We start from the raw sequence: 20,033 nt of genomic DNA, 5'->3' as shown, positions 1-20,033 counted from the left end.
TATCTAGTTTTAAAATAGCCCCTGTTTAAATTCTTTACCAATGTAATTTTGTTGTTTTTTTTGTTTTACTGTCCCTACTGTAGTAAAAGTATGTTCAGTAAAAGCTTGGATATCACAGATGCCAATCCCAGAATCAACAAAGAAGAAAGGTAGTAAAAGTGTTTCACATGATTTCTCCCTCACTGTGGGTAGCTGCTTTAGATGCCCTTAAGTGCACATGATTGTTGAAATAGCTCAAAATATCTTCTCCTCTCCCCCACTTCCCACTCCCTAGAGATTTCCATCCCACATCTGAATGGCAAGAGCTTCCTCTGTTGCACACTATATCCACAGTATTAATTAACCTCTGGGTAGTTTTCACCTCCCCCCCTTTTTTTATTCTTCCCCAAAATCTCATTTCTGTTTATTTGTGAAAAGCCTGAGCATTTCCAGTGGATATTGTTGGGTAGTAATTACTAATTGCTTTGATGCCCTGATCTCTGCTGTTCCCCACTCCCCCCCACCCCCCACCACTCCCTTTCATCGCTGCATGGCATTCTGGTGGTTTATTTCAAGATGTTCCTTGGATACCATGATAGGTGTAAAATTGCTTGGTGTTTTGCATGTATGACTCTGCTAATGTTATTTTTTTTTCCTCCTCCTGGAATGTTATAACTTATCTCTATTGTTCATCGGTTAAAATACAGAATAATCGATGTTATTCGGAAGTAATTTTCACCAAATTCTAATGCTAATGTTGTAGTGGACTGTTTCTCAATGGTGGCTGTAACTGATGATGTCGTTTGTTAAGTGTGATTTTAAAATGAAAGCAATAGGAATAGGAGTCCTGCTTCGCCTTCAAAAAGATTCCAACTAATCCAAGCTTCCTCGAATTTACTTTCCAATTCTTAACCTACAACCCTTCATTCCCTTACCGATTAAAAATCTGCTTTGAGGACTTAGCCACCACAGCTTTCCAAGGCAAGGAATTCCAATTTGAGAGACGTTCTTCCTCATCTTTGTCTTATGTGGTCACCCTTTTAATTTGAGAACTTCCCCTCTGGCCAGGACTATTCCACAAGGGAAAACCTCTTCTCTTTATTAACCTTGTCAAACCACCCCTCCTCCCCGCCCAAGAATCTTGTTTTTCAGTAAAATCATCTCTCATTCTTCCAAACTTCAGTGTGTGAAGACTCCGTGTATTCAACTGTTTTCTCGCAAAGAAAATTCTTCTGTATGTGAAATTATCCTAACAAACCTTCTCTGAACTTCCTTCAATTATGTTAATCTTTGTTGCTCAATGTATTGGGACATTTTAGCTCTCATTGTTCAATTTGTCACTTGTCTTTAAAAATTTGTTACATATGGAGCACATTCATAGTATAAAAATAATGGATAATTTGAGGAAATGTTTCAAGCCCCTTGATGATTTAGTTTGTAAGTCCTTTGCTCAGGTAGCCTAAGCTTTCCAGAATGGAAAGGTCCAAGGCTCACTTTACCAATCTGCATCTAGTGGGTATGATGGTACAGGTGCAATGCTTAGAGAGAATGAAAATCATCTCTAGTCTTTCCTGGTCAATATTGTGCAATGTCCTTGGAGGAAGGTGTGCATATGTGTACATCAGTGAGCATGTGATCTTTTTTCAATTGTAACACAGTTCTCCTTCCCATACAGACATACTTTTGTAGCCAGACGTGTGAACTGTCCAGAACAATTGATCTGGCACAGGAAGGCCTGAGAAACAAACCCCAGAAAGATTAAACAGTATCAAGAGAGAAGGGGAGCAAATAGAGGGGCAAAGGAAAATATATTTGGTAAATGCTTTGTGTCAATTAAAAAATCACTGTAATGTAATGACGAAAGGGAGTCAGATGGTGACAAAAGATCAAATCTACCTTATTTAAGAGGATAATGATTGTAATCCATGATTTTTTTTCAAAAAGTTCTTTTTTTAAATCTGATTTGATTCTAGTGTGCCTTTTCTCTCTGTAGATCACGTTCAATAAGTGGAGCATCATCCGGTCTCTCCACCAGCCCCCTAAGCAGTCCAAGGGTAAGTGATAATGACCAAACCCTCCATTCTAGACCTCGAATTGTCCTGCATTTCATTGACTACAGCTTGTGTGTCTGATTTTTACCACTAAACGTAACAACGGCAAGGATTGGTGGAACCCATGAGCTATGAGTTATGGTTACTGCCATTTTGGCTATATGTTTGCCCTTTATTGGTCTGAGGTCATCAAACGTGTTAAATAATATGTGCTGCTTCTCTTCCTGTTGATTTGCTGGTGTAAATGTTATGATTTTGAATGCCTATACATTTGATGGTATTTTATGCTCACATTTTTTGTTGCAACCTGCTGCTTACCGGCTAACGGCACGTATTTTTGTTTTCTGCACTCCCACCCTTCTGATTTATGTCTGTGTGCCATGCTATGTCGTATGTGATGTTTTCTCCTTTGACTGTCCATGCATGATGCTGTCTGATGTGTAGCCTATCAGAAAGTTTTTTATACCTCCCCAGAGTCCGAAGCTTAGCCCCAGTCCCAAAGCACATTCTCCCATAATTCCTCATTGTCATAGAAATACAACAAAGCCCAGTAATGTGCTTCAACCAAAGATAGGGTTTCAATCCAATCCAAAGACACAGACTCTTCCTGCTAAGAGTAAGCTCACAGATAAACCTTTGCAAACCACTAAATCTAATCCTCTTCCTGTTGTAACATCAGAAACGCGCCCTCCTCAGAGTCCTCCTGTTAAAAACGTGCAGAGTCACCAAACCACAGTCACATCACCAACCCAATTGTTTGTTCCTTCAGCCCCTATCACACCCCTGTCTCTTGTTCGATTGATCCCCGGTACTGATCCAAGCACCAAATCTATCCCTATAATACAGGTGACCCCTCACCCTTCCCCAAGGGGAAGCCCCCTCCCCACCCCAAAGGGCACACCAGTTCATACTCCCAAGGAGAGTCCGGCGAGCACTCCAAATCCAACACCGCCTTCCAGCCCCAGCATTGGAGGGATGCCTTGGAGGACGCGGCTGAATTCAATCAAAAACAGTTTCCTCGGTTCACCTCGGTTTCACCGCAGGAAATTACAAGGTAGGTTATTTTCAAACCTTGTCTTTTGAGCTCAATGAAATGCTCTCGTTATATTCTCTTTCATGGCTGACCATTTCTAAATGGGACTGCCTTGAGGTTTCCGGTGGAAAATAGTATTTGAACTGTTGCTGGAGATGAGAACATGAGTCAATCAGTTTCAAATGCCGTAGGATTTGTGGATGTTGAAAGGCTGTTTGAGGGAACACAGTTCCTTCTTCCCTTAGTTATTTCCAAACCTTGCTACTGAAACCTTCAAGATTATGAACTCAAGTTTAAATTTTAAATTTAGACATACAGCACAGTAACATGCCCTTTCAGCCCACGAGCCCTTGCCACTCAATAACACCCAATTGACCTACAACCCCCATACGATTTCAATGGTGAGAGGAAACTGGAACACCTAGAGGAAAACAATGCAGACACAGGGAGAGCATACAAACACCTTACGGTCAAACCTGGGTTCAAATCCTGGTTACTGCGATGTAACAGCGTTGGCTAACCACTGTGCTAACTTTGTCACTTCTGTACTAACCATGCCACCCATCCTGGATAGTCAGAGTTACAGCAAGGCATAAAGAGGGTTTTAAGATGTCACATTCACAATAGAAAAGTTCACTGAGCAAGATTTTTAACTTTAAAGGATGCCACCAGATTTCATGAAATTGGCCGATTTTGAATGGCATGGTCATAATAAAATTTTGAAGACAATAGGAGCAATTGGATTTGTGGCATATTCCTGTTTAAACAAAGTGGCTTTTTTCTTTCTCATCATGACTAGTTTCAAATTTAATTGAAGAAATTAGAACAAAAGGAAATGTTCTTAAAATATTCACCATAAGGACAAATTTATATAAACTAAATCTTTGCCTTGCAACAGTCTGAAATGAAGAATATTTTAAGGTTTTAGTTATCTCTGGACTTGAGCTATGTGATTTTAATCCCATCCCCCTTGCAAACATTACCATGGCTTGAGTGTCAGGAAGATGAAACAATCTAAACAGGAATCTTCCCTTTAATTTTGGCCCAGACACAAAACAGTGCTCCTTTGTGTGCCACATCAAGTCAAGTCAAGTTTATTGTCATCTGATTTCTCAAGTACAGCCTGACAAAACACCATTCTCCAGTCCTTGGTGCAAAACATGCAGACACACACCAGCCAAAACACACAAACAGACAAATAATACATATGCAGGACAAGTATTCTTATATCCAAATAAATAAATAAATATTGTTTCATGAAAATTAGAATCTCAGATGGTGAGTGTGAACACTTCCTTTGGTCATGCAGCATTCTTACTGCCCATGAGAAGAAGCTGATTCTCAGCCTGGTGGTGCTGGCTCTGATGGTGCTGTATCTCTTTCCTGATGGGAGCAGCTGAAAGAAGCTGTGTGTAGGGTGGAAGGGGTCCTCAATGATTTTGCACACCCTCCTCAGACAACGATCCTGATAGATCATGTCGATGAGGGGTGGGGGGAGGTAGACTCTCCCACTCTTATTGACCTGTGGATTGACCTCCGATCCATTTCTCTGCAACAACTGTGATGCAGCCAGCTAGGACACTCTCAATCACAGCCAGTGCCAAGGAGACCATTCGTGGGCATTGCCCCAAAAATGAGTTATTGAGCCCCCCACCCACAGCACTAGCATCTCTAGCTTCGCTAGCACCAGGTTCCACATGATATAAACGCGCATTTGTCTGTTACGTCGGAGGGAGGGGGAAGTGTTACAGTGCCACACAGAGGAGGCTCATGGTCTCCCCCAGTTGATTGAGTTTTCGAACGTCAGTTTGTGCTCCACCCCCGCAGTTAGATTTGTTCTGACACCCACTCTGCTTTCGATAGAGCTCCTGTAGAAAGTTGACATGATGGTGCCTTGCCCACTTCAGTCTTCTCAGGAAGTGTAGTCGCTGTTACACCTTCCTCTACACATGAGGAGATGTGGGTCCATGAGCAGTCACTAGTTAAATGGACTGAACTCCACATGTTCAGTCTCATAGGGCTGGCAGTCACTTTTTGCCCATTTCAGCCTGATTCTGTTTCCAGTGGGATATAAACCGACAGCAAGCCATGAAGTTAAATTAGCCTAGGAGAGGCAGGTAAGTTCTCAGATCATCTCCTAATACCCCACAATTCTAAGATAGAGTCTTAAATTAGACCCCTGTTCAATTGAACACTCGCGCCTTTATTTGAAGACGTATAAACTTATTTGTGCTGTGTTTCAAACTATTGAGGTAAATAAAGAAATTAAAACAATTATTAAAAGCACTGCTTTTCAGAGAAAAGCAATTTAAAATAACCTGCTTTATATTCCTGGAATGGGGGCATATGGGGAGGGGAGCTCTGTTTCATTTTTGACTATGCTGTACTTTACTGAATCCTGATGTACTCTTTTGGAAAGTTGACTTAATTTTTTGTCACTAATTTCATCAATATATCATGACCTTCCCTTAGGAAGATCTATTACAAAATTAGGTTTTTGCTAAGTTTGCTTTTTTCTTTGAAATTCACCAGAGCAGAACTTCTAACAAAGCGCTTTTATGTGTAAATTTAATGAAGACATCACCTTGACATGCAACCATGGTTTCAGTCTGCAATAAAAATTGCATTGGTCCCAGATTACATGACCATGACTATGTTCCCTTGCCATGATATTTTCCTTCTTTACAATAGGGAATTGCAAATTAGATGAATAATTTATTCTTAATACCTCTAATTTTGATGTAACCATATTTTTAATTGTTTTCTTGGTAAATGGTATTGGTTAATTATTTTTCATGCACCACTGACACTGTACATCTTCTGAATTTTGTATAATAATGCAAAACGATGCAATTGTTGTTCTCTGCAACAGTTCTGCGCACCTATTGAAATAGTCTCTATGAGAATGTATGATCCACACACTCTTATTGGAGAATGATGGGACTACAAAAGAGCACTGAGAAGGTTTGGGCAGGATTGTACATGATCCCACCTCTACCTGCAACCATCCTTTCCTGCTGCAGAATCCTTGGGATTTGTTATTTTGGCACCTTTTCTCAGGGGCTTTTACAGTTGGCTGTCAATGACGACCAGCCCTCAAATAGCGGAAACGATGGCCCCATCTGCAGCACAGCCCTCCCTGACTTTGACTTGTCTCACCTTTGAAAGATACTCAGATAGTATTCTCAAACCTGCAAACTTTGGCAATAAAGACAAGGAGTTCAGGCACATTGAAACTCCTCCACCTTGCAGGTTCCCCTTCAATTTACAAATCTTCCTAACTTGGAAAATATGGCATTTATCTTTCTCTGTCATTGGATCTAAATTCTGGAACACCCCTATCATCAGCAATGTAGGGGTATGTTAACCACTGCAATGGTTCAGGGGGAAGTTCATTATAATGTTGTCAAGGACATTTGAAGATGGGGAATCAATATTGGTCTTGCCAGTGATGCCCAACATACCAAGAACAAAGAGATTGTGGCATTTTTTAAGGCTACTAACAAAAATAAATGTTAAGGCTTTTTCTGACATTTCGTACTGAGATGTCAATGGTTCCACATTTGACTCTAACACTGTGTTTTTCTAATCTTCATCCAGTACCTACGCCAGAGGAGATGTCAAGCCTAACTCCAGAGTCTTCCCCAGAGTAAGTAACTACCCTTAGCTCTGTACTGCAGACCAGAACACAAAGTATTCTGGTCCTCTGCTTAAACATGAAAACAGTTTTTGGTATGTTTCTGCCTACTTTGGAGTGATACCAATCAACATAAATATCCAAGAATTATTTGTGATCTTTCTGCCCCCAATTCAGAATTTTAGAGCTTTAAATACCTGATTTTTCAATTACTGGGCTGGGGTAGATCAACCATGATCTTATTGAATAGTGGGGCAGGCTTGAGAGCCCAGATGACTTACTCCCAATGCACACTGAATGTCATAAAAGACATCTAGACCGACTATTGAGTTTATTGCAATTTTCTGTTCATAAGGCAGGAACTATAGAACATTACAGCACAGAAACAGGCCCCTTCAGCCATACTAATGTGCCAAACCATATTTTTTTTGCCTAGTCCCACTGACCTGCACAGAGTCCATAGCCCTCCATACCTCTCCCATCCATGTACCTGTCCAAATTTTTCTTAAATATTAAAATTGAGCCCACATTCACCACTTCAGCTCATTCCATATTCCCACCACTCTCTGTGTGAAAAAGTTCCCCTTCATGTTTTCCCTAAACTTTTCCCCTGTCACCCTTAACTCATGTCCTCTGTTTTGTACTCACCTACCTTCAGGGGAAAAAGCCTATCTACATTTACCCTGTCTATCCCCCTCATAATTTTAAATACCTCTATCAAAACTCCCTTCATTCTTCTATGCTCCAGAGAAAAAAATCCAAAACTGTTTAACCTTTCCCCCTAACTCAGTTCCTGAAGCCCGGGCAACATCATAGTAAATCTTTTCTGCACTCTTTCTAACTTATTGATATCTTTCCTGTAGTTAGGTGACCAAAACTGCACACAATACTCCAAATTTGGCCTCACCAATGTCTTGTACAACTTTTACCATTGCATCCTAACTCCCATACTCAGTACTTTGATTTATGAAGGCCAATAGGCCAAAAGCTTTCTTTACAACCCTATCCATCTGTGATGCCTCTTTCAGGGAATTGTGTATCTATATTCCCAGATCCCTCTGCTCTACTGCATTCCTCAGTGCCCGACCATTTACCGTGTATTTGAATTGATTGCTTCATGGGCCCAGAGTCACATACAAGCCAGAATGGGTTAAGTTCTTTGTTCCCTTCATAAAGCCATTTTCTCTTTTGAGGATGAACTAACTATTCTGAAATCATTGTATTATTGTCAACCTTGACTCATTTGGGATTTACATCCTACTCCAGTCAGCTAAAATATCAGAGACGATTGGCACTGTTCAAAATTTAAACTGAGACCTTATCTGCACTTTTAAGATGTAGAGCACACATGTCAAACTCTGGCCTGCGGGCCAAATTTGGCCCGCGATATAATTATATTTGGCCCGCAAGATCATTTCAAAAATGTATTAGAGGTGACCCGCCCTGCAGCGAGAGCCGATGCTGTTTTTTGGTAATGTCACCCCCACTATCCTCCCCCTTCATTGCACATCCTTCCCCACCCCCTAACTATCCCCTCCCCCCTAAAACCACCCCCCTTAAAAGATGGCCAGAATATTCTCAAAAAGGAATCCAGAATGGTAAAGTTCCACAAACCTTCTGCTGGGAATCCTAACAACACCTGGGCATCAGATCCATGGGACGCGGAGGGAGCAAGAGAGTTGCAGGTTGACCGTGCAAACTTTGAGAACGGGGAAAACAAAATTGTAACACGAGAAGTCTGTCGATGTCATCAGCTGGCAAGCCAGTTGGAAGGCTCCCCACACAACCAGTCACTTCTCCCACCTGTCGAGCAGTGCGGCGGATTGGCGAGCGCCTGTGATTTCCTGTCAGCGCGACGGACATGGCAGGCTGTGCACGGCCCCCGCTGTTCTGCAAAGGCTGATCGGCAGCATGCTGGGCCTGAGTGGGTGGGTAAGCAGGGGTGGGCAGAGGGTGTAGGTGAGGAGTAATGGGCAGGAGAAGTTAAGGTGGTGCGAGGGGCAGTTAGAGGGAGGGATGAGTAGAAGGAGGGGTGGATAGGGAAGAGGTAAAAGGGGAGGGGCAGGGCGAGTAGAGGAGGGGTGATTGGAGGGTGAGAGATGGGTAGAGGGAGGAACAGGTTGAGGGGAGAGGCAGTAGAGGGGCATGTATAGGATGGGGTGGGTAGAGGCAGAGCGAGTGGAATGAGGGGTGAGTAGAGGTTGGGTAAAGGACTGGTCAGGTAGAGGGATGGTGGGTCGAGGGTGAATAGAGGCTTAGAGCCTGAGGAGTGAGCAGGAAATGCTGAGTCCTGATGCAGGCCAAAATGGACACAGCCTGTGAATGCTGACTACATCTCCACAGGGACCAAATAGGTTTCCCTCAGGACAAGCAAAGGGTGAACTTGAGCTACCTACTCCTGACCTGTAACATTATCCTCCTAAAGTTATATCCTAAAGTTTAACATTACATCTGTTGAAAGAAGAGAAAACATGCAGATGTTGTTGAAAATTTTCAATAAATATTTAGTTCGGCCCTCGACTTAGTCCAAGTTTTTAATTTTGGTCCTCCGTGAATTTGAGTTTGACACCCCTGATGTAGAGGGTCCCATGGGGCAATTCAGTAATGAATAGAGAGGCTATATCTTGGCAAATATTTATCCCTCAAGCATCATTGCTGAAGTAGATTATCTGATCGTATATCATTGATATTTATGGCAAGTTGCTATGCACAAATTGGCCGTGTGTTTCCTACATCACAAAGGTGGGCACATCAGGACACATGAGAGACTGCAAATGCTAGAATCTGGATCAGAACAAAATCTGCTGGAGGAACTCAGTAGGTTGAGCAAGATCAGTGGGAGAATAATCATTGCCAACGATTCAAGACAGAGCCCTTCATCGAGACCTGAAACATTGATAGAAATATCCTGGAGAAACTCAGCCGGTCTCACAGCATCAATAGGAAGGTCTGAACCTTTTACCTTCTCTGGATTCTGCATGATCTGCTGAGTTTTTCCAGCACATTTGTGTATTGCACATGATCCCAGCATCTGCAGACATTCTTGTTTAACTCTGAAACTTTGACATTTCTTTTTCTCCCACTGATGTTGCTCAACCCATTGAGTTATCCAGCAGATTATGCTTTGCTCCATAAGTATATTTCAAAGGGAATTGATTGGCTGTAACTGCTTTGGGGAATTAGTGAGGTAGTGAAATGTTGCCATATAAACACTGTCTTTTCTTTTTTTATGACTACTGCTGTGCTTTTTCCAATATTCCTTTGGAACTGTTCTGCAGATGATGTATCTTCTGTTTCTGTGATGATAACCAAGTTGCCATGATTTCCAGAATTATGACATGAACAATATGAATTTGAAACTGACATTAACTGTTGTAAAATAAGCCGTGTAACAAATTACAGAGTTAAACATGAATTTATTCTGCTTTAAAATACATAATTCTATTTTGTAAGCCAAAGAAATTCTACTTTGTACCAATTTGTAACTGGTATAGGAATGTCATGAAGTAATATTTTGACATTTAGGTACTAAGCTAATTCCTGTTTCTGTCCACACGATAATAAATTTGTTTTGACAGAAATGTAAATTGTATTTCTGTCTCTGTGCCTCTACCCTAGACAATCCTGAGTAATGAAAAATGAGTTTCATCAGGGCCATTCACTATTGTGACAGAAACAACAGAGGATTTTGTTGCTCCCGCATCTAAAATGAACACCAACGTTAAGCAGCTTTTTTAAGAGTCACATTTTCAAATAAAAACTCATTTGTTTTCTTTCACTGTAGCGCAAAGCTGTTGCTGGATAACTCATTAATGCAAATTTCAAAGCAGTTTGCATAAAGTATCATCCTTGCACACGCTCCATTAGCTGTAATTGCTGATGGCACCATGCTGTGAGATGGTTTGGACAGAATCATTGCATCTTCTCAGAACTCTATATCTCATGTACTTCACAAGTAAGCTCTAATTGTCATACCTGATAGTGCTTTCATCTGTTTTAAATATTTATCAGTTAACAATCAAAACTGTGCTTTTCTTATGATCAGTGCTCAGTGAGAGTTATAAACCTGTCAGGTGCGCCGAAGTAAAAACAAATAAAGCCAACTTTTACTTCCAGACTCCTTGCCATCTTCCAATCATGGAATGACAGGCTATAGCATAGCCCAAGCTGTTTTTGTGGCATGAGAATAGGGTCGTAAGTCAGCCTAGCAGAAAGTCACATGTGAAGAGCCATAATTTCAATTGAAAGTTTCCGAGCCGGGCACTCCCAAGGAGAAGGTAGCCAGCAACATGAATGAGATGTGAGGAAACCTGCAGTGCTGGCAGATTTGTCCTTCCCTCCTCCTGTGGGCTGAGGGAAAAATGGATGAAATCTCCTCTCCTTGCTCTGGGGTTTGGGGGGCAGAGCTAATTCATTGGCAAACTTGGCAGGTGGCAGTGATCAACTGCAACAGCTTGGATTGATCCTGAGGCTAGGGACCTGAAAGTGAACATGACTTGGACTCCTCAGGCAAGCAGCCTTGACTGATTCTGTCCAATTGGACTTGGACCCTGACTCACTGATACAGCAGCAAAACAACTCGTTGTTTGCCAACAAGCCTGTTGACTTTCCAACCGAGTTTAACAGTCGGGGCCTACAGCAAGCTCTGCACCATCTGTCCATCATTCACATGCAGGGTCGGCATGTGAGTCCACGTCAATATCCTCCCCCTCCCCTCCCCCCAATACCCACCATGAGACCAAATTTTAACCATTGTACTTTTTTCCAAAGCCAATCCCCTCAATCTCAGCTATTTTCCTCCCCTCACCAATTTCCAAACTAATCCTGACATCCCTTTTTCCATCCAGAGGTGACTATAAGGCAGTTATCAGGAACATTTCTGACTTCTAGGATGGATCCAGGTTTGCTGAAGGTTCTCAGTGGAGCTGGATCATGGAAGGAGAGCAACTCGCCAATGTGCAGAGTGGGAAATTCCATTCGCAGCAGTATGGCAAGAGACTTAATTTGTTGATAAGGAGGAGGTTACAAGGTCATTGGTTTGATGACCACCAATCTGGCCTCGTCCATCTGAAATAGAGGCAAGGACGAGAAGTTGCTCCAATAAATGCTGGTGTGTGGTCAAAGCAATCCAGTCTGTGAGTTGGACAATCGACTTTGTCAGGGTGGATTTAATGTCACCTGGTTCAAGACCTCAGAGGAAAAAGAATATGCTAATGCAATATTGCCCTTTTAATCAAAATAGTTTCAGTGAAACAGGATGAGTGAGAGATGGCTGTTTTGTGGAGAAATAATAACCATTCATTTTCAGATTAGTGATGTTGAACATTTCACTGCAAATTACACTATTATTGGCAACATTTGAAGAATGAGAGAGCTCAAAGTTTCACTGAAAAAAGAAAAAGCATGTTTCCCAGTGGCCATTAAAGCACCAGAAATGTGTGTATGATTGTTCTTCTTTGGGTTATCCTCCAACCTCATCCCTTTTTTTTGAGTTGTGTAATGAAATCTCTAGCCTGGAGAATCTATGTGACCCATTATGTTTATGATTTTTTTCCAGACATACAGCACGGTAACAGGCCCTTTTGACCCACGAGCCTGTGCCGCCCAATTACATGCAATTGACCTGCCGGATTCGAACCTCAGTTGCTGGTGTTATAACAGCGTTTCACTAAACGCAACACTAACTATGCCGCCCTATTTTGATAAGGAATCCAATTAACCTCTTGCTCTGTTCTTTACTCAGAGCCTGCATATTTTTCCATTTCAAGTTCCGAAATAATTGTTTCCCTTTCAGAATTGTATTTCCTGATTACAGCAATTAGCTGCATAAATTTGCTTTCCTTCACCTACTAACTTGTTCCTTTCCAGCATCTTAAAACTATGTCTTCTGGCTATTGAACCATTTGCAAAAGGAAACCAATTGTCTGTATTTGCTCTGTCAAGGTCATATTGCATGGAATCTCATTTTATCTTTCTCCAAGCTGAGGTGAATGACAGTCTCCCAGATGTACATGCACTTTATCCTTTCTACCATTTTAGTAAATCCATCCACCTATTCTGAAGTCTTAAAAATCCTTTCCAAAATTTGTAGAACTGAACACATAACTCCATTTAAGGGCAACAAAATATTCTAATCTTTGTCTTCTAATAGCCCACTCCAACCTGTAAGACTCATTTTCCTCCACCTGACCCCTTTGTTTTCCTTGCCTCTCTTTCCTCTTTTTTGAATTTGCCTATCTTCTTCCTAGTGTACCAATCGCAGAGGCCCTGAATCATCGACTATTATTTTTCTCCTACGTATAGTGCTCGACCTGCTGAGTTCCTGTGTTTAACTTCAGATTCCAGCATTTGCAGTCTCCCGTGTGTCTCCCTCATGCCAGTCTCCTTCACTAGGGTGGAAATGATTCCATCCAACTCATAAATTCCTTTCCAATCCCGGAAGTCTCATTCAAGTTGAGATAACAGTTAGCGCGGTGCTATTACCATGCCAACGTCACAGGTTTGGATCCTGCACTGTCTGTTTGCACATTCTCCCTGTTTCTGTTGGGTTTCCTCTGGGTGCTCCAGTTTCTTCCCACTGTTCAAAACATAAGGGGTTGTAGGTTAATTGGGGTATTTGGGTGGGATGGGCTCAAGGGTCGAAAGGCCCTTTTACTGTGCTGTATGTCCAAAATTAAAATTTAATTTGTAATTATCACTTAATGTAGGTCGCGTGTTAAATTCTACTTTCTGTAAACTAACCTTTGGATTACTGGCAAAATTTTAAACAGCTATTCTGCGCCTGTTCAGGTGCTATTATTTTCTCTTTGTTGGTGCTGTACAGCATTCTAGACTCTTGGGTGTGAATTATCCAGAGATTATACAGCTGTAGCAAATTGTTCTACCCTTTGTATGTGAGACATCTCATTCATGTTCCTTTAGTTTCAGTGATTAGTTTTTTGGCAACTGACAACTGCACTTTAACAGATTCATCTGCACAGACCCTTCCATAACTTATCTTTCACCAAGACCTGAATGGCTAGTATTTGCATTTGTAGTGACTGGCTCCTGGTTGATTTTTAGCCTTGGATGATAAATTTCAACATGTTTCCAGTGTAATATATGTATAGAAAAGCAGCAAAATGCTAACAACATTCAGGCAATTAATTGGAGTTTTGGAAAGGGCCAAAGCTCAAGTCACTCTTGCAATTTTTTTGCTGTTAGAATAAAATGTTACTAATTGAATCTTAGGTTTTATTTAATTAATTCCCAAATTATCAAAACTCAGTGTTCCCTTATTAAGCAATTCGTTAAATTCAAGATTAAAAAAAAATGCAACTCTCAGTAAAACATGAAAGTCTGCAGACACCATGATTGAAGTAAACACAATGCAGGAGAAACTCAGCTGGTCAAACAGTGGGCTTTATATAGCAAAGATAAAGATATATAACCAACATTTTGTGCTTGAGCCCTTCATCAAGGTATGCACAAAATATAGACGGACACCCGGTTACGTATCTTTGCTATATAAAGTATTCTATTTGACCTGCCGAGTTTCTTAGTTCTTTCAGGTCTGTTGAGGCTTTTTGACATATTCACTGCCAGTGAATCTAGAATTATTAATGTCATCATCGCAATCCTTAATTGACTTTACCACTGAAAGAGGAAAAGAAAGGGACTGTACTGTCTGATCCTTCAATAAAAGCAGTTGCTGTTTGAAACACCCAACCATCAATCAGCATCTGTGGAAAAAGAAACACTTGTAATGTTTCACCTCCTCAACATTTATCAGAATTTAAACATTAACACACTAGTAAAAAACCCAAGTATCCAGCACCTACGGGAATTGGTAAATGGCAAATAAGCAAGTTTTCCAGTTGCTTGAGACTCACTCTTACAATGCTTAATACACCTGCATTAAGAATAAACAGTTTAAAAGACAAAAATACTTATGCTGAACAAAGTACACTTGCATGAATATATAAACCTTAAAGCATTTTACTTTATTTACCATCACATTCTTTGAAAACATTTAACCGTTGCTATATATGCAGGTTCCTCCCCTTCCACAGAGCTGCCCGAAAGGTGAACAATAACATTATAGATAATTAAACCTGCTCCCTCAAGTTTACAGATAAAGCCTTACTAACATACTTAATAATATACAGGGTACCAATAAAGATAAAGACTCTTACTAAACAAGGATGAGGAGTCACCCCAACAGCATCAACCAGCTCTTTACCATTTTTAATCAAATGCAGCTTTATTCAAACAGCTGCTACAAGCAAAACACAAGCAAGGCACTCCACGGGCTGAATTCTTGTTCACATCTTACCAAAGGTTTATGTGTTAATGTGAACATTAACTTTTACAATTTTTAACTTTTATTTGAATTTTTATTTATTTTTTAAAAACATTATTTATTTGTTTTCCTCTTTTTTTTTTTTGCTGATTGATTGAGGTGGCTGGTTGCTTAAATTCCAGATAACAGGGTTTTTATTGTGCAGAGAGGACCACAAAAGTTGCAGATTCTGGAATGTTGAGCAGACAAGATTCAATAAAGGTTTCAGGCCTGAAATGCCGACTGACTACTTCTACCCATAGATGCTGACTGACTTTGCTGTTCCTCCAGCAAGTCTGACTGCCCATTTACACAGTTTGCCTGCCCACAGATATTTTGCTTGATTTCCACTTTCCAGTACATTTCTGCCTTTGTCTCTGACTTTCTTTTCTGCTCTCATTTTGATCAAGCTTCTTAAATTGTTTCGCGTTTAATCGCATGTGAATGGGAGCAGGTAAAGGGATAGGCATTTCCAAACCTGGTCAGTTCTGATCCACTGCCAGCTTCCAAGGTAGCACAGCTGTGGTCACACAGATACCTACAGCCATTTGACTGGAGGGAAAAAGATAGAAAGGATTGTATTTTGGGTGTTTCAATACACAAAAGTGCTGGAGAAACTCAGCAGCCAACGCAGTAGAGTAGAGTAGAGTAGAGAAACCAATTTTTCGGGTGGTGTTCATGTGTGTTCATGCTCTTTAAATACCACACACAATAATTCACAGTATACTTTTTCACCTTAAAGTCCCAGAAAGGAATAGCATGAATCTCAAACCATGAAAGAAAACTCTCTCAGCTGTGCATTACCCATCTCAACACCCTCCAACTGGATGGCATTAACATAGACTTCTCTAGTTCCCTTTAACCCTACTCCTGCACCTCTCCCCCCTTCCCTTATCCCTATTTCTCCTGTCTTCTAGCTTTCTCTCTCTCTCTCTTCCCGCCAACTCTGCGTTCACAGATCAGTTCTCACTTTTTCTCTCCTGTCCTACTATCCATGTCCAAATAGAACATTTTGCCTGTGGCCTGTTCTCCTCCCCCTGCTCTTTTATCCCTTCTCCCCCCAGCCTTTACCTCTAGCTGCCTGCTGCTCTCTAATCAACTGCTTAGCTGTCACTGCTACTGCGCAAGAAATGTACCAACAACATCTTCTATTTATTTCAAACAAAAACAAAGTATTCTGCTGGGCTGAGCAGAATCTGTGCAAGTAAAGGAATGATTGATGTTTCAGGTCAAAAACCTTTATGGTTTTGCCTCAAATTCCAACACATGCAGTCTTCACATATTTATTTAACCTCCTTGATGTGAGAAAACATTCCAAGTTGTTCCACGGAGACATTAAAGTAGTTAACCACATTTTACACCAGTAAATTAGTTATTATTCCATGCCTTTCCATTTGTGTTAATGGACTCCAAAAGCTTTGTTACTAGCAACATTAAGCATTTGCCAACTTTATCCTTCTCCCCTTTATTGAACTGATAGGAAGGTTTGCAATTCTTCACTGCTCCCCTGAAAGAGGTATACTTGCCACAAGACTCACACCGCCAGGTACAGCAGCTCCCCCTCCAGCGTCAGACTCCTCAACAACAAACTCAATCAGGGACTCATTTAAAAGCCCTCACTTTTGCACTTTATTGTTTGTTTGCTGTTTCCCTGTATTGCACAGTCAGTTGTTTACATTTCTTTATTTGTTTACATGTGAACATTGTGTGCAGTTTTATTTTTGCACTACCATTACGTGTTAATTCTGCCTTGCCTGCAGGAAAAAGAATCTCAGGGTGATATGTGAAGTGATGATTGTACTCTGACAATAAATCTGAAATCTACTTCTGCGCCTGAGGAATTATGGCCAGCTTCTCCACTATTTCGGTTCTTGCTTCCTATGATACATCCAAACCAAGCCATTCGATTTAATTGGTTCACCAACACCCTCTTCATCATTTTTATCTCATTCACTGAACCAAGTCCTTTTCTTTGGTAAACCCCCTGTTCAAAGTACTCACTTTTAACCAACAGATTTTCAGCAATAGATTTCCATTCTGATTACTGCTCCTCTGACAACCTATCTTCTTTTAATCTTCCTTTTGAAGAATGTTCAATTTACTTTGTCTGTTAATTTACTCACGTTCTTTTGCCCACTTTTTTTTCCATTATTTTTCTGCAATTTGTATATTCACTTTTTTCATTACAAAGCTAACACTTGCCTCTAATCCTTTTGTCATCCAAGAACAACTGGCTTTGTTTCTTCCTCCTTTTTCCAATGGGAAATTACCTGGAATACACCTGGGCTGCTTCATTTTTCAAAGGTTTCCTATTGTTTCATTATTTTTCTAATTGCTAGTCTCTGACTCCAAGCGACCTGGGATTTAAGATTTTGCCATGTCGTTGTTCAAAACCAATATATCTTTCAGTTATGTGACTGTTGTTCCCAATTTGATTGGCCATTCTCACATTTCTTCACCATCCATTTTGAGGTTCACACAACACTTTTTTTTAATGGAAGAGAAGCATCGTGTGAACCTCAAATTTTCTTCTGCCTTATTCCAAGCAATATATATCTAATGACAAACAATGCAACTCAATTCCCTTTGAGAAATATCCAATGTGTCTGGACTCATAACTGCCTTCTTGTCACTTCTAGAAATTCAACAGGGAAAAAAACCTAATTTTCTTCCAAGAATGTAACAAGAGAAAAAAGCAAAATTCATCTCAATTTAAGTCAGATTACACTGGGCAACAATTTTTTTCAAACTGTGTGCTTTCAGAAAAAATTTTAGAGATTGTTATAGGCAACTTAAATCTGAACACAAAGATCATTTCAGATTTGCTGTATCATGTTGGAAGTTATAGAAACATTAAATTAACTTTAATTGAATTTAACATGTTTAATCACAAAATGTACATCTAAACGAAGCTCTCAAGTTGACTGCACGTGTTGCACACGAAACCCGGCGAGGAGCCCAGGGTTTGTTTTGATCATCAATTTTGCAGCCAAAGTAGAGCTCATAGGCTTTCTTAGTAAGTGCAGTCATGCTGCGTCTTTGAGTCTTAAGCGTATACTCGCCTCAAATGGAGAAGAATGTATCACAGCTGTTGCATCATTGACAAGACATTTTTGCTGCATTTAATCTTCCTGAAGACATTAAATGCTATTGTTAAGTACATTCACTCTGCTATTGCCTGAAGAACTTGTGCATCAACATGTGTTCAATCTATATCAATGTTATACACAGCATCTGTTTATGTGAATTTAAATTTTAAATTTAGACATACAGCTCGGTAACAGACTATTTTGGCCCACGAGTCCATGCTACCCAATATACACCCCTAGTATGTTTTTGAACGGTGGGAGGAAACTGGAGCCCCCAGAGAAAACCCACACAGACACAGGAAGATCATACAAACTCCTTACAGACAGCGTGGTACTCAAAACCCGGATCAGTCCCGATCACTGGCAATGTAAAGGCATTGCGCTAACCGCTACACCAACCATGCTGCCTATCTGCATCTATCCTAAGCATACCCAGGCCTAAGACAACATTTGCATAGTACCTGCACTGAGTGCATGCCCAAGCATGCTTGGACTGACCAAAACAGCTTCCTTTGTGGGCAATATACAAGTAGTTTTAAAATATGACAGGAAATCACAAAAATAGGTTACATCTAAAAAATGGTACGTGATAGGAAAATATTACGGTGATCTTTGTGATCACCAGCCCAAAATCCATAAAAATACACGTCAGGAAGCAAAATCTTCATTGTCCAGTGTTAAACATGTTAAACCAAGAAACTAATCCAGCTTGTTACTTCTAAATTTATTTTATGTTTTCACCTCTTCTTTTTGACCTTGTTATGTCCTGCGGACATTTGTCCTTCAGCAAAGCTTTTCAGTTGAACAAAAGAAGAGATCAAAGGGGTTAAAGCTAAATTGATGATCTGCCACATATTCACAAGATAATGATGCGCTTTAATGAAACTGTTCAGTGTAATTCTGTTCAAACTTGCAACCAATTGTTAATCAGGCCATCTTGATTGAGGCACAGCATATGAATATTTTAAGATTATTTCTCTTTTGCTGATGCGGAGGAGCGGCTCCCAAAAGAGCAATAATGATTTTATGAGTTGTGTGAATTGTGTGCAACTCATAATTTCATTTTCATAGGTAACTTTTCTTCTTATTTATACTTAAGTACTGTTCATCCTCCCTATGGTTATTTGGCGATGCTTTTGTAGAGCAATTACACAGAAAGAATGTCGGTGTATGTCCTCTCTCAAGTTCAATCCCCATGTGCTTTATGCCTTGGCACTGAAGCTATTCAAACTGCTTTGCAAGGGTCAAAAAATATATTCATTAGCCGAAACAACAGCAGAGGTGCCCTTTTAATCAAGGTTCTGGCTACAGCTCGAGTAGTAACAAGCTGGAACATTAGAACTGGAAAAGATGAGGCAACATAATAGTCCATTTCTTAATTTACTATGATGAGCCCACTGTTAATTTGGGAACTCAGTCAGCCTCACAGTACAATCAGCTTTGTTAATTGAGCATTAAAGGCAGAATGTATATCACCATGCAACATCATAATACTATTTTTATGAGTCCTTAAGTTCAGTAAATGCAGCTGTTTTCATAATTATCATCAACATTTTGAGTATTTAAAGATATTCACATAATATAAGATATCCCAGTGCCAGTTTTAACAGAGTTTAAATCAGGACATTGTATTTGTATAACAAGGTGAAGTCATTTGAAGTGAATTATTAATTTTATCCAACACTCCATTGTAAACTCTGCCAAGAAGAGTTAATTTGCAATCCTGAAGCTATTATGGAGTTGGAAGCCTCTTTTGTCTTTACTCTAAAATATAATTCAAAACACAGAAACGCTGAAGGAACTCAACCTGTCTCACAGCATTGGAGGTAAAGATGTACAGAATGTTTCGGGCCTGAGCCCTTCCTCAAGGTGTCCAAGGGTTCACACCTTGAGGAAGAGCTCAGGTCCGAAATGTTGGTAATAT

General features: G+C 40.4%; 1 protein-coding gene across 1 annotated transcript in view; it reads left to right on the top strand.

Moving 5' to 3' along the window:
- The window catches only part of LOC138744047 (serine/threonine-protein kinase BRSK2), a 783,696-nt gene that overhangs the window by 704,440 nt on the left and 59,223 nt on the right, over positions 1-20,033 (top strand). Inside the window, exons 13-15 of the mRNA XM_069899549.1 lie at positions 1,973-2,033; positions 2,877-3,084; positions 6,664-6,712. Of these exons, the coding sequence (XP_069755650.1) occupies positions 1,973-2,033; positions 2,877-3,084; positions 6,664-6,712 (318 nt within the window). The remainder of the gene's footprint in view (positions 1-1,972; positions 2,034-2,876; positions 3,085-6,663; positions 6,713-20,033) is intronic.

This window comes from Narcine bancroftii, chromosome 1, assembly GCF_036971445.1.
Source record: "Narcine bancroftii isolate sNarBan1 chromosome 1, sNarBan1.hap1, whole genome shotgun sequence".
In the NCBI taxonomy this organism is placed as follows: Eukaryota; Metazoa; Chordata; class Chondrichthyes; order Torpediniformes; family Narcinidae; genus Narcine; species Narcine bancroftii.
The sequence above is the reverse complement of the archived record's forward strand: the minus strand, read 5'-3'. Positions and strand labels throughout refer to the sequence as shown.